Genomic DNA, 15,038 nt, shown 5'->3' on the forward strand with positions numbered 1-15,038 from the left:
TAATCCAAGAAGCAATCGGCTGTAGCACATTTACATGAAGTTTGGATTACAGTCGATCTGATCCCGATACATAGAAGTTGGTAGCAAAAGATTACCCTGAAAGTTTGAATGTTAGAGCAGAAAATATTGATCTTACGGTGCATGAAATTAGCTAATATCTCGGTGGCAATGCAAGAGCGAGTGTTCCGATTGATTTTGGCCTTCTTCGTTGTTTTCGGATATTTCTTGTTCTACCTACATATCTTGCACTTCCATTCCATCTGTGATACGAAGAGAAGAAGAAGATGATGGTTTTCCCGCCGGTCACGGACCATCGGTCTCCCAACTTGGTTTCTGTGATTTGATGCCAAAAGATGATGAGAGGGGAATTCAAATGGAGGAGGTTGTCGTTTTTCACTTTTTTGTCTTTTAGTGACTGGTTGGACCAGCCATAGTAGAGTAATTCCATTAAATTCCTGTTAAGTTAATAAGGTGACATGCTCATTTTTCATTCGTAGGTGCATGCATCTTATGAACCGTTCGAGCTCACAAACTTACTGTTCAATTGATCCATGTAAGAAGCTTGAACGAGGGTAGTAATGAAAGGACAGGCGGAATTTTATGTTTGAATCTGTTTAGTCGGTCGTATGCACAACTCTAGCTATTATCAATTTTGCATGCAATTCTGCACGAGATAGTCCTATATCTCAATGCATGATATCTCCTACATCTTTGGGGGCACTCTCATTCCTTTCTCCTCATTTACCCACCAATGTCGCTCTTTATATTTGCAAAAATTTTGTAGATATGTAAACCAGATTTTCATCAACAAAAGGGTAAGAAGATTTAGAGCTAGCTAGTTTATATATTATTAATAATTGAGATGAAGGGATTTTTGATGTTGGACTAGATAAACCCCAGAGGATGGAGTGAGGCTCCATCGTTGTTGTTAAAACAAAGACAAGTGAATGTACTCTTTGAAGTAAGGCAGACGTCTACCTTCCAAATCTGCTACCAGCAATAGAATTAACATGTAACTGGTATGGGCATTATATTGCTTCCATACTCGATAAAGGCAGAGGTTTTGGCCCTTCTTACTTACTGGCCTCCGAATAGCCAAACAACTTGGCTTATGTTGTTTTGTCGTTGAGGGTGATTCTGCAGGCACAACCAAATTAATGGCTGGCCTCTACGGAGGGGGGCCCTTGGTGGTTGGACCATTGTCTTAGCTAGGGAGGTCAAGGACCTGGCCACTGCCATATATGTCAGTGTTTTCTCTTTGGATTCCTAGGGAGCTCAACTCAAACTTGATTGCCTTCTCTGTAGTATGACCCCCATCAATGGCAACATATAAATAAAGTATATATGAAGCATGTTTGAGATGTGTGGCTAGCTCAAGTGAAGTTGCTGCCAAAATGTTGGTAGCAGATCCGGACTTCACCCCATAAGTTGTATTTCTTGCTCATTTTCTTCTTTCAATAAAGAAAATATAACAATTCTCTAATAAATCATATTAACTGGAAACAAATTGGACAGTTGGGGTTCAAATTTGCATTTTGATGAAGAGAGTCGTCGGAAGAAAAAAAGGGATTCAATTTAACAATTGTCCAATGTTATTAGGTGGATGAATTCGAGGACAGGAGGTCCTTAATTGGAGGCTGTATCACCACCTACATTAACAAGTAGGTGATGATAGATTTGATTACAACTTTGTCTTCTGTTATTAGGTGGAGATTTCATGGGAGTTTAACTCAGTTGCAGACTTTTTGGCAAAAACAGGTGTTCATAGAGAAATCTTGCATAGCAGTGCTTTGATGCCCTGAGTTTTTGTAGGGTTCTTTTGCTGTTTGTTGTTCTCTGCTTGTATTGATCTATTTTCGTTTTTATTTTAATTCATCTCATTCAAAAAAAAAAAAACAGTCCCAGAAATAGTAGCCATGAGTTTCATAATAGGACAAGGAAGCATCTATGATCTATGTTAATCCAAGCATTTTAGTCCATCATTAGTACTTAAAAGCAGATGCTTTTCATCATGTGAATGAAATGTATCAGTATTGCTGATGATAACTTATATCTACGTACATAAATGAAGTGATATATCTTATTAAAATTACCTTAATTCCCAGAATTTTTTACATGTCCTTGTATAGATAAAATTTAATAGGAATAAAAAGCTTTCATGGGGAAGAAACATTATATATCTGAACCATCTCTTGTTCTTTGAAAAACAATAATCAAAGTTATAATCAGATTCTCAAGATGTATATGAGACCAATGGGGATCAAATTAACTACCCCTTCCCAATACCTAAAATGAGACCACAAAAATTAGAAAAATCCAATAAAAAGGCCCAAGTAAACCAAATTAACCTTGGTTATTTATAGTATTAAAGAATATAATCATAAAAAATTGAAATCTAATAAACCAACTTTTATGTGAACTTTAATTTGTATCTACACATGAAGAGTTTCCTCTGTGAAAAATGATAACAATGTCAACCTTTTGAGAAGAGAAGAACAAAGAATAGAAAGGCAGAGCAAGCACTAAAAATATATCTATTTTCCGCTTCATTTCATTAAATATTTCATGCATGTACATCTGATATGCATTTCGTTAAAAGATCCTGAAGTCAAGAGTTAAGTTTCAAGGTAGAATCCATTCATTATATTTAAGGAGACTATATAATGTTTAAGAGTCTTCTTGCTATTAATTCAATAAAATTAGTAAATCTTGATAATGTTCAAACTATTCTTCAAAGTTTCTTTGACTCTTCTTTATACCAAAAAGCATTCTTTTTATAAATATATAGTTGAATATTTGGATACTTTTTTTCGTTTCCAAAAGTTTCTTCTATTTTTTATTTTTTTGTATTAATATGGAAGATTGTAGATCATAAGTTCAATTAAATTCAAGCTATATTTTGATTAATCAATGATACATGTAGGATTGCATAAACTGATCTACTTATATAATAGAATATATAACATTAATTAGATTTCAGGCTTGAAAAATTGAGCTGAAATCTCAAATTTTGCACAAAGCAAGTGATGCATTTAGCATGAAATCACTGTTATTATTTATAGCTGTCGGGATGTAAAAAGAGCTTACATAGGGCAAAAAGGTAATAACAATGGGAAAAGCTACTACACGAATATTGTAATAGCTAGGTACTATAGTAACTAGCTCTTGATTCTAAACACTTGAAAGATAAAAGCAGTAATTGAAATAATACTACAAGATTTCAAGATATATCGTTTGCTTTCCTTCCCGTTCGATAATTAGCTTGTGACATGATCCTGTTCATAGGCAAACCATCAAGCAAAGAATGTTAATCATCAAATTTAAATGAAGAACATTAAAGTGTCATAATAACCATTATACTATATAAATTCATAAAAAATCCTTGCTTCAATAAACTTTTGGTTTCTAAATCCGATTGAAAAAACCTTAGGCTATTTTTGGTTTGAAGGAAAATGTAGGGAAAGGAAGGGAAAGATATCAAAACCTATACAAGGTTTGTAAAGGTTTCATTGCCTTTCCTTTCCTTTCCTTACATTTTCCTTCAAACCAAACATTGCCTTTTTTTTAGGAAGATGTATCAAGAATGTCCACATAGCATGTAATTTGCATTACTAATAAACCTGGCAAAAAGTTGACCCAACCCACGAACCCGATCCAATTCAACCTGAAAAAACGGGGTTAGGGTCTCATATTTAGCTACTTGAATGTGAGAATGACCCAACCCGAAAAAAACTGGATTGGGTTGGGTCATGGGTCAACCCACTGACCCGATTGTCAAGTCTAATTGGGATTATTTATGCATTGTTAGAAGTTTTCACTTTTTATTTTTTTTTTCTATTTAGTCTTTACTCTTTATTGTTTACTCTTTAAATTGTTAAGTGTTCAATTTTTTTTTATTTTATATTTGGAATTTTAATGTTAATTCCTTTAGTTTTGGTATTTTTCATGTAATTTTTTTTTATTTTTTTTTAATTTTAGTTATTTTTTTGGAATGACCTGAATTGACCCATGGGTCACCCCTAACCCGAGCATTTAGGGTTAGGGTTGTAGCATTTGATAACCTGACTTGAAATTCAACCCGAAGTGTCATGACCCAACCCGAACCCGACCCACTCAACCCAATTGCCAGGTCTAGGATGTGTAATCATCTATGGTGGGGATCCATTAAAAGATCCATCAATGAAACTAGATAAATATGCATGCATTTGGAACAATGCATATCCTCCACTTAGACAACACAGAATCTGTTATGAACAATGGCGTATGAAACGGGTTACGTAACCAATCAACAGTGAACACACCAGCGTTTTGTACACATGACTTAACATTTCGGAATGCTGGCATGTTCACTTTTGATTGGTTGCAAGTTAAATAGCCTTTTTCCTGCACCGATCCCAACGCCGACGCCCACTTGGATATGCCAACGGTGAGAATGTTGGTTCAAGTCTAAAAGCACCCATTGCAAAAAAATGGCAAAGGTTAGATCTGTATCCAGTCCATCCTTTCCAGTACCTGAAATAGCTGAAATCAACATTGTGCATAATAGCCCTTTTATGTGTTGACCTTTTGAAGTAGTAGTTGCTAGTGAGCTTATTAGAATTGCTATTTCTTTGGTGAGCAAAACCACTGCACTACTGACCATGATAATCACAAACTCATACTTTTGAGGATAAAAACTATGTTCCCTAGTGAAATTTTGACACTATAATGTAGAATAACTTTGTTTCATTTAACTTGTAGTATGAGAGACCCAACAAAAGCATATGGAGCAGTGATCACTATAACTTTTTTTTAATTACTATAAAAAAATCATCTTTGGTTCAATAAAGTCTAGAACTTTCAATATCTAGAATGAATTAAGTACTAATTATGAGCAATTCAATCCAAGTGGAAATTAGTTGAAGAAAATCGTTTTTCATGACTTCAATGTGCAATAAAACCCTCACAGCCACCTATTAGTTCTCCCACATTTCTATATTGATGAACTCATCATATATCCTACCATAGCAAACATGAGTTAATGAATCAGTCTCCTAAACAGTATAAACATCAAGTAGATAGAAATTGGTGATAAAAATCATTCTCGACCAAATAACAATGATCAATAGCCCACAAATGAAATGCTAATTAAAATAAAAATTCATAAAGCATGCATATATTTCCTCCATTCATAGGTTTACATATGGTTGAGATAATTAGTAATGACAAACACAAAAAGCACAGGAGATGAAACCACCACAACTAGATCTCATTGGACTTAAAGGTTAAGATCTAACAGAAGAAAAAAAAAAGCTAGAATCTCATTTGTCATTAATTGACAAGATGTTCAAACTATTGGGATCATGTTCAGGAACCTGATCCGACAGAAAATGCAGATTGCAATATTAATGGGCAATAAGGGTTTCAAGATCTAGAGTACTACATATCAATTTTCATAACTTGCTAGAGAAATTCTTCAGCTGGTCAGTTCATAATTAAGAAAGGTTATTAGCCCCTATGAAAAGGTTATTTTGGTGAAAATGAAACTGTTATAGTACATTGTTGACTGAAGAAAACCAAAGCAATGTAAGAGAATGGAATAACTTTCACGTACTTCAACATATATAATCTCAAATAGTGGCAAAAGACAATCTAGAAGAACAAGGAAGGACGATTACTATATAAGCATATGATATTACAAAATTGCCCTTAAGAATATGCAAATGTATGTATATAACCAGACACCTTTCTCAGGCATCCCCATGATCTCATTGAAGGGCTACCCAAAGGGCTGAAGGACATTTTTTGCTTTTCTAAATTAAATAAAGGCGCCATTGGCTGCAGCTGTATTTCAAAGACATGCAATGATGATTTTGGTTGTGTTTATGCGAGGATTACTATGTTTTAATAAAGAAAAGGAAGTTATACAAAAAGCTTACAAGCCCCCCCCCCCCGCGTCCATGAATTATATAGATGCTGGCACATATTACATAGAAAGGGTTTATCATATCATTACCCACTGGCTCAGCTCAGTTGGTAAAGTATTTGGCTGGTTGTAGTGGAGGGTTGGGATCGAACCCTGCCATCACCACCAGAGGGTCAATGGGTCTTAATTTGGAGATGAGCTACATACCTTTGTATAGCTATCTCCATGAATAATAATAATAATAATAATAATAAATAAATAAATAAATAACCATCCATGGGGGGCAGAAAATCGTGCAGAATCTCAAAAGAGCCAAAAACTAGAGAAAAGTAGACATGCAATTAAGAAATATTATAAATCGTGAAACCAGGAAAAACAGTATTTCTGGCGGGGGGGGGGGAGAGAGAGATTCTTCCCATTTTCATCATTGCATCTTATGTTTGAGATGGTAAAACCTGTTAAGTTACTGAGTACAAATTTTTCTCAGAGTCTTGTCGATCGGGTACAGTTTTTTTTCTACAAGTCTTCGTTCATACTCTTAAAATAATTATGCAATCAGTTCTGGGGTTGTCGGATACTAGGGTTTGCCATGAAGGGAATGCAGCCCCCTTCACTAAAGAATTGATTATTTGCTCCTAATAGTGTACTGCTCTGTAGTTTAATGGATATCAATTGTTTTTTAGTTCTTGTTAGTAGCAGAAGTCATCAGATTCATGGCTCAAATATAACAAACCAATTTGGTTTTATTTTCTTTTGGGTGGGATGTGGGGAGCTACAGTCGATGGAACACCCAATCTCAGCAATCTCATGGCTGCCATGTACAGTACGTCCAAGAATTGAACTACCAGGCTCTAGCCCCTAACAGTAGCAGCTAGCTGCAGGTATTCCCATTTCTCTGGTCTTTTATGGGGATTGTTAACAAAGATCCTTTGTGCAATTGTTGTACAGAGTAGAGACAGATTGATTTCCATTATTTTTCATCATTTGAGTAGATGAAGTTGAGGTGTAGGCCAGTACTATCTAGATTCAGCTTCCAAGTTGAATATGATCAGAGCCACCGGCCATATATATATATATATATATAAAATTAATTTATATTGTAAAACGAAATATAATTACCATTCTGAGAAGAAGGCAAAGGAATCAAGAGGAGTGCATAGTCGTCGTCGGTTTGGGATCGTCGTGGGTCCTGATTTGGTTTCTCTTCTTCTTCTTCTTCTTGTATGGGATTCCCCTTGCCTTGGCTTGGCACTCTCTCACCTCACGCAAATAAACACGGATTGCACCGCTGCCAAAAGGGTTGGTCTCAGGAGAGCCACCGTTCTCTTCGTAAGCAGCTCGGAGGCGGCCAATGAGTGCATCGAGGCTTCCCCAAGCTTGCCTAAGAGGGCATGTGCAAGGCGCAGGCGGCTCCGGCTGCCCAAAGAAGATGCACCCTTGTAAGTGAACCTTCGTCTTTCCGAACTGATCTAGGTAGCGCAGGAACTCCAATACATGGCTGCAGCTGCACTGTGAAAGTGAAACGGGGGGCCTCTGGTTCTTCAAGTACTGCCCGAAGGTGTTCCAATCTCTTCGTTTCTGTGACTCGTAGCGGCTCAGTGGAGCCGATTGCTGCTGTTCACCAGCGGATCTCGACGATCCTTCTGCTGAATTTTTTGCTCGGCCAGTAGACATCGCCCCTGCCGATGATGATCACTACTCTCTTCTGCTGTTTTCTTTGGAGAAACAAGGCAAGAAAATGGGGATGAAGATAGGCAAAGTAATAGGATGAGCTGCAGTGGAGAAAGATGGAGATCACATCGCGGGGGCCTACTGAGGAGACATGCCATGGGCCCTATGGAGGTGCTTTTCTTCCTCCTTTTCTTCCTCTCATTTTCGATCATTTTCTCTCTCTCTCTTTAATACAAGCATTAAATTAAAGCTATGTTTTCCCACAAAACCTACAATTATTGTTTGCCATCACCAACATAATCATTCTCTTTTTCATTAGCATATACACATAAGTAACCGGTAACTACCATCTTCTAACTCTCTAATAAGTCGGTTGACTCAGACCGCCATGAGCCCACCTTAGAATAGAAACTCTTCAGTTCTGTACATGCCATTAATCTCTTCACAGTCGACTGCAAGGAGGAGATAAAAACAACAACGACAAGGGTGGATTCGGAATTCCCCAACTATTGAACAGTTTCAACCAAAATACTGAAAAGGGTAGGCATGAACCAGCAGAATATCCAGGCGAGATGGTTGGTTCCAATAGATTTTTTTTTCTTTTATTTATTATAATTTATAATTATCCCTCTCTCTCCCCCACCATCACTATCAGTCTATCACTAGTGCTTAATTGATAATAATACTAAATAATAACCGACTGTACTACATGCTATATTAGCTGCTGGTGATGGTTAATTTATATTGTATAGTTGTCCTTAGATTTCAAAGTTTATTGTGGCAAGCATTAACAAACACTGTACTAAATTTTTCAAGCTTAGTTTGGAAGGATTACAAATACAAATATGTAGAATGCAAATATATATAAAATAATACAAAATATAAAAGGTTTTTGCTCTACATATTTGTATTTGTACTCCTTCCGAACTGAGCCTCAAGAACAAAACTTAAATACCCTTGAGCTCCAGGTGGTGTTATATTGATGTCCATTAGTGCAGTAGTGCATTTAATTATTGTCAAGGAACAGTTAAACCTGAAAGTTTAAGCTATTACTCTACTAGCTAGTTGAGATCGCTTATTAGTTTTCATGTCTCCAAATATGTTGCTTATGATGAAAGTTTATTGGGTTCCAAGTGTGGAATATAAATCCATTCATACCTTGTGTTGAAATTTAGTTAATTATAATTGGAGTGAGAAGGATTGAACACTAAACCATTTGATTAAACATGCTTGCCAAGAGACCATTAATCCTAAAAGCTTAAACTTTCATGTGATATCATTGAATAGTATTTTATCCTTTAACAATTATGTTCAATAATTAGTTTATATTGTTAATTCATGTTCACCAGATTTCTTTCACAATTCATACTTTAATGAAAATTTCAACTGATGGAATGTATATATTTCTATTTTTCTTAATATTTTCAGCATTTTAGTCGATTAGATGAAATTGCTTTTTACATTAATTAATGAAAATTGTACTTCTTTCAAGTGTAAGAAACTCGTGAATGCATGTGTACAACTTGGAATAAACGTAACAAAAATTTCAGGGAAAATTTGGTTTTTCTCCTTTGACCTGAAACCTAACAATTTGTTGGCTGGGTTGGTTCTAAATTCTAATACTGTACCCTTGCCTTCAGTGAAAGTGGAGCTCAGATCCTCTACGGGAGACCAAATCCCTATAAAAGAAAATGCTTCCGCGCGTAGAGGATACAAAAGGACAACAATCGGGATATGACCTATAATATAGCAAAGGCCAACGGTTGTTTATGTGATTAAGAAAAAGAGCTTCTCCGTTAGTTTTCATTATTAATAAACAATTTTTAATTTATTATCTAAAAGAAAATCTTTATTTGAAATATATCTGAAATATGGTTTGAATCATGTACAGTCCTAGCCTTCAAGTCGAGTTCGGATCTCTTGCCCACGTCTACCCACAACACATCACCTCCTATGAATTGGGAACATCTTCCCCTGCATAATACTATGCGGAGGATGAGATGTTCTCTATGTATGATTATGATAAATGTGGGCAAGGTTCTCATGAGCAGGAGATCCAGGCTCCTTCAAGTCTTAATATCAAAATGTCATGACTCCCAATCTCCTGTTCACAATAATTCTATTCACATCTATTAAGAGAATATTATTTTCACCTATTAGGAACATCTCCATATGCACAATAACATGTAAGAGAATGGGATATTTTCCATGTATGACTGAGATGTTATGTGGGTAGGTGTAGACAGAGAATTTTCGTGAACGAAAAATCAGGACTAAAAAAATCATATCAGCACCGTGCGAACCCACATAAGCTTAGCCTGATGTACGTGGTGTATCGGGATTGTTCCAGTTTTCTAGAAATTAATTAATTTAGACATTTTTCTACCAGCATGGTCGTTGCATCTTTGCTACATGTATTTATGAATAATGATTATTTATCTGTTTTCATTGACTAAATTAACCTTGAGATCAGAGGTTTATTACAAGTACCATTAGTTGCGCCAAATACGAATGGAGCCTAGCTAATAATAGAAACAACAGACATGGATTCGACAGTTTCTGAAATCTGCCAAATTGAAGAAATTTCAAGTGACGAGCGCTCCCCAATCCCAACTCATCCCAAATGAAAGGTTTCAAAATGATTACTCCCCTAGGGATTCCCAAGAGTTGATGGATGGACGATCAAGATTACGTGACCTAGCCAATTATCAGCTCAACTATACATCTCTTTGTGGGATCCCTCGAGTGGGGTCCAATCCTTCTTTGCAATTGTCCTCAATGTACCATTTAATTATGTTGTTTAATTTTGCCTTTTCGAGGCTGTCCTTTCGTGTACAAATGGTATTTCATCCTTTCAGTGCTGTCGGTATGATTCATATATAGTTCATGTCATAAGAGAACTGCTGCCTTGAGGAACCCTTCTTTAAAACTTTTATTCACATATATTTATGGTAATAGAATTGATTAGCTCATACTTTCATGCATCAACCCACCAGACATGGTCATATGAGATGTTTGGCTGCTCATATTTTTTTTTATTGGTTTTTTATTAAGCCTGAATGAAGTAGATATTGGGAAATAGATTGAAGATAACATATTTTAATTTGCTTAAGAATAAGAAAAACGAATCAACATGTTCAAAATGAACTGGAATAATCATTAACTGAAAATGATCTGATGAATCTTATTTCTTCCATTTTTCATGTGCTTTGCTCTTAATTTGTTTTCCTCCTTTTTCTTTTTCTGATCATCTCTTGTGCAGTAAGTGATCAAAGTTAAAATAAATACTCATAATGTTATTATCAGGTCAGGCTCAACTTCAAGTTGCTTTCTGTTCAACTATTTAGTGGACCCAGCAAAGATGAATGCTTCCTACTTTGTTTCTTGTCACTTATATGAATCTTGCTTTGAAACTTTAACTCTTATTGCTCATTTCTCCAAGACACATTACTTTCACATACACCTAATGCATGTGTCAAATTTCTTTTTTACAGTGACATGGAACATCATCATAATCCAACGTCTCTGTGATTGCTTGTAGTGCAATTCTTACATGATGTAGGCCACCTTCAATATCATTTAGAGGCCCAGTGTAATACATAAAATGCTGTACTTAGCTCATTTGAGGGGCACCCACGAAATTTCCAATGTAGAGTTGGTAAACCCATGGAGAGTTTTAAGAGAATCATCCAGTTTGATGAATGTCAGAGCTGATCTCACAATATCTGTCTATCTATCTATATAATCTCTGTGTGTATAATTGATCTAAAGTTAGAACTCTTATGATCAATTTTTTATATTATTTGTCATTTTCAAATGATATACATAAAAAGGTTAAGATTGTAAATTGAGGATATATATGGATACCACTTCAGAACTACCTAACAAAGACAACTACGTTAGTCTAAACCATTTCTCTATACCAGCTCAGTTAATTAGAGCCCTACAATTATAGAAAAGTTTAGTTTTCAATGAAAAGAGTGGTTCAGCCCCACCAAACTATATATATCTAGGATGACATGAAGTTAGTCAGCAAAGGAACAAATTGAGTTGTAAAATGGAATGTGACATGATTATGACAGACAATTGAGGTTAGGTAAGACAGATTAATTTTCTATGGTAAACCCAAGAGAATTTGCTGGAATATGTTTTTAATTTAGTGACCAAAATTTACTATTCTAGGTTAGGTGTAAAGGCCTTTCCTTTCTAGAGAGAGAGAGAGAGTATCTTGATTTTATAAATAAATAACTCCTATAATCTAAAAGAACATGGAGGATCCAACATAGTTCAATCTTTTATTACTAATAATCTCTAATATCCATTATCAAATGATTTTATATATACACATACATACATACATAACATTATATGCCTACATATATTAACTGAAATATTAAAGTAAGTAAAAAAAAATACATTGTTTGTGAAAGAGCATTATAGTTGCTAAAACAACTATGATGCATGTTATGTGAAAGACCATTTTTCAATCCATTTTCTCCTAATAGAGATTATATAAAAGATGATAAAAACAAAAGATGAAACTCATCTTTTATAGGCATTCTTTGTATATATTCACAAAAATCAGGAAAGAGAAATAAAAGTTCTTTATAGATACTTCTCATATCCCAACCACTTCAACATATTCCATACTTTATTTTCTTTTTTCTTTTTTTTTTTTTGAGCTTCCACTGACATATATTCTTCTTGGCTTTAATGCTTCCTTTTTTTTTCTGCATTTGTTTTACTCTTCTATAGCATTGAAAATCTAATGAGACAATAATATTTCTAAATCAAAGTTTCAACTATCTTTCTTGGTTACTTAATTTTCTCAAATTTCTTTTAAGAACTCTTCCTTTTTCAACTTTTTATTCTACCTCAACCCTTTAATCCCTGTTTTTGATTGAATTAAAGGTTAAAACACTCCAGTCACTTTGTGACAAAAAAGAAAAAGAAAAACACTCTTTTCAGTTTATCCAACCTAAGATTACTAATAAACCAAGATGTTGGAAACTCAAATATCTATAGTTATGAAGTTCTCAATTGTTTTTAGGACTTTCTCTATTCCACCATGGTTTACAAAGAAGGCTCTTATTTGGGGTTTCAAAACTTGAACAGGGTACAAAGATGGTTTAAGGAGGTAAAAAAGAAGCCTTGTAATAAGGTTTCTACTCCTTCCTTTATATTTCAACTTGTTTCTTTTCTTCTTTTCGTTTAATTATTTGCTTTAGTGGTTCAACATGTTGAGTTTCAGAATAAATCGTTCTTAGTTTTTGAGTTTTCTGTTTGATCAATCAATTGGATTTTTTACTGATTTTATTTTGCTTTTTTCAGGTAGTGTAGCTTTGAATATTTGCTCTTTATTGTATTTAGGTTTTATTAGAGTTCTGCAAGCATATTTTTATGCCAAATTTTCAAATTTCATGCATGCGTTTATAATACCATCTTTTGATGCTTAACTTATTGCATGTTTGGGCTCTTGCTTAATTAATTTTTAAAAACTTGTATATCATCTCTTATTTGTAGTCTTTTTAGTTTTTTATTAGCCATGCTTTTACTTGTTAAGTTAGTACCTGACTGAGACTGATGCTCACATCCTTTTTTTTAACATATATGCATGGTCATGGATCCATTTCTTATTAAGTTAATAACTGACTGAAACTCAAGCATACAAAAAGAAAGATCGAGAAGACATTATTAAGAAACCATTGAAATACATCCTCAGATGATAAACTTAATTAAGAAAGAGGTGTGTTAGGAAGTATTTATTAATGACCTTTGATATAACTATTATGTAGATTGATTAACAAGAAAAATTTAGGGAGACAGAAAGGGGCCGGCGGGGTGTCTACAAGCTGGTAGATGAGAAACGTTAGCTAAAAGCCTAAAACATCCCAAGGTGCGGCATGTTTATATTCTTGTTGGGGATCAATTTTTTTTATGACAGGAACCATATACTTCAGAAATAGGAGAAGCTAGAGTTGTAATTCCAGTTGAGATTAAAGTTTCTTGTAGGGGGTTTATTTGTAGAGATAGGTAACCATTGTTATACCATGTTAAATGAATGTACATTTCCTCATCGTTGTGGTTTAATCTGTGGGTACGTAGTTCTATAGTAGCCTTAACATCTGAGTTAATTAAATGGCCAGACCTTGGAAGATTTGTGGTTTAGATGATCTTTAAGGGGACAGTCATGGCTGAAAAGAGCATTCTTCCTTCTTGACAATTAATCTCCTACATTTTTTTCTTGAATTTTATTCTTTTTTCTCTTTATTATTGTTGTGCTAGAAAGTAGAAACCATGAAATAACAAAAGAAAATGCAATAACAAAGAAGTAAATACAAGATTTCACTTCCCAATGGAAGATTACAAAACTAGTGAATGAGCTAACTTGTTATAATTGGACTGGACCTTGTTGGGCGTGTGCTAATTCTACTAATGGGATGGGTTTGGTTGTTAGAGTCTTAGTTTTTACTAGATGTGCACTTTAATCCTCTAGATTCAAATTTGTCAATAGATCGATTATCTGTAGTTAGGTTTTTGACTACGGAAATCTAATGATAAGGACTGAATTATAGTTGGATGCCAAAGCACATGGTTCTAGAACCAACTGAATTATAGTTGGAAATCTATTTTCTTCATTTACTTATGGTGTTATTATTTAACTTTTAGAGTGAAACTTAGCTTGATATAATTTAGTGTCAGAGTTAGACCGTTTCCTTGTTATACTGCTAATACATAATTAAGTAGATGCTTTTTTAACGTTAATAAAAAATGAACCAGGGTCCCGCCCCAAAGACGCCCTTATAACAAAAGAGAACACCACCGGATGACCACAAAACAGAACGTACGATCCCAGCCACCAAAAATCAACCTACCCAAATTTAAAAACCAAAACCAAACAAAGCACCCAACAGAACAGGCAGAGGCTACATAACCAAATTACACAACTTTTCCACTTCTTGCTCCACCCTTTTCCTACCCCTCCCGTATAATTTCTGGTACCCAGGAATTCCATTAGTGAGCCCTAAAATTAAAGATTCCAACAACTAGAGGTGTCAATTGGACGGATTTGGTCCAACCCGATCCAGTCCAATGTGAATCCACTTATAAATGGATTGGATCCAATCCAATCCAAATCCAAATCAAATCCAATCTAAACTGAACAAAATATCAAAAATTATATAAAAACACTTTTAGCATTGAAAAAGCACTTTTGTAAAAATACTTTGATAAAAATATTTTCATAAAAGTGCTTTTACAAAAGCACTTTATTGAATAAAAGCACTTTTCGAAAAGTATTTTCATAGATTTTTATAGAAGTACTTTTATAAAACTACTTTCGTAGAAATGATTTTATAAAAGTGATTTCATAAAAGTACTTTTATAAAAGTGTTTTCGTAAAAGTTCTTTCATAAAAGTGATTTTTTAAAAGTGCTTTTATAAAAGTACTTTCGTAAAAGTA

General features: G+C 34.5%; 1 protein-coding gene across 1 annotated transcript; it reads right to left on the reverse strand.

The window, feature by feature from the left end:
- Nucleotides 1-3,101: 3,101 nt before the first annotated feature.
- Nucleotides 3,102-7,692, reverse strand: LOC148877519 (protein LIGHT-DEPENDENT SHORT HYPOCOTYLS 10-like). Its single transcript, XM_088942088.1, has 2 exons — nt 7,025-7,692; nt 3,102-3,275 (listed from the first exon to the last, which is right to left on the reverse strand). Exon 1 carries the CDS (start codon nt 7,577-7,579, stop codon nt 7,049-7,051), a length of 531 nt encoding a protein of 176 aa, XP_088798214.1. The 5' UTR covers nt 7,580-7,692; the 3' UTR covers nt 3,102-3,275; nt 7,025-7,048.
- Between the last annotated feature and the right edge of the window lie 7,346 nt (nt 7,693-15,038).

This window comes from Nelumbo lutea, chromosome 1 (assembly GCF_056320005.1).
Source record: "Nelumbo lutea isolate HS-2025 chromosome 1, American lotus-T2T, whole genome shotgun sequence".
Classification (NCBI taxonomy): domain Eukaryota; kingdom Viridiplantae; phylum Streptophyta; class Magnoliopsida; order Proteales; family Nelumbonaceae; genus Nelumbo; species Nelumbo lutea.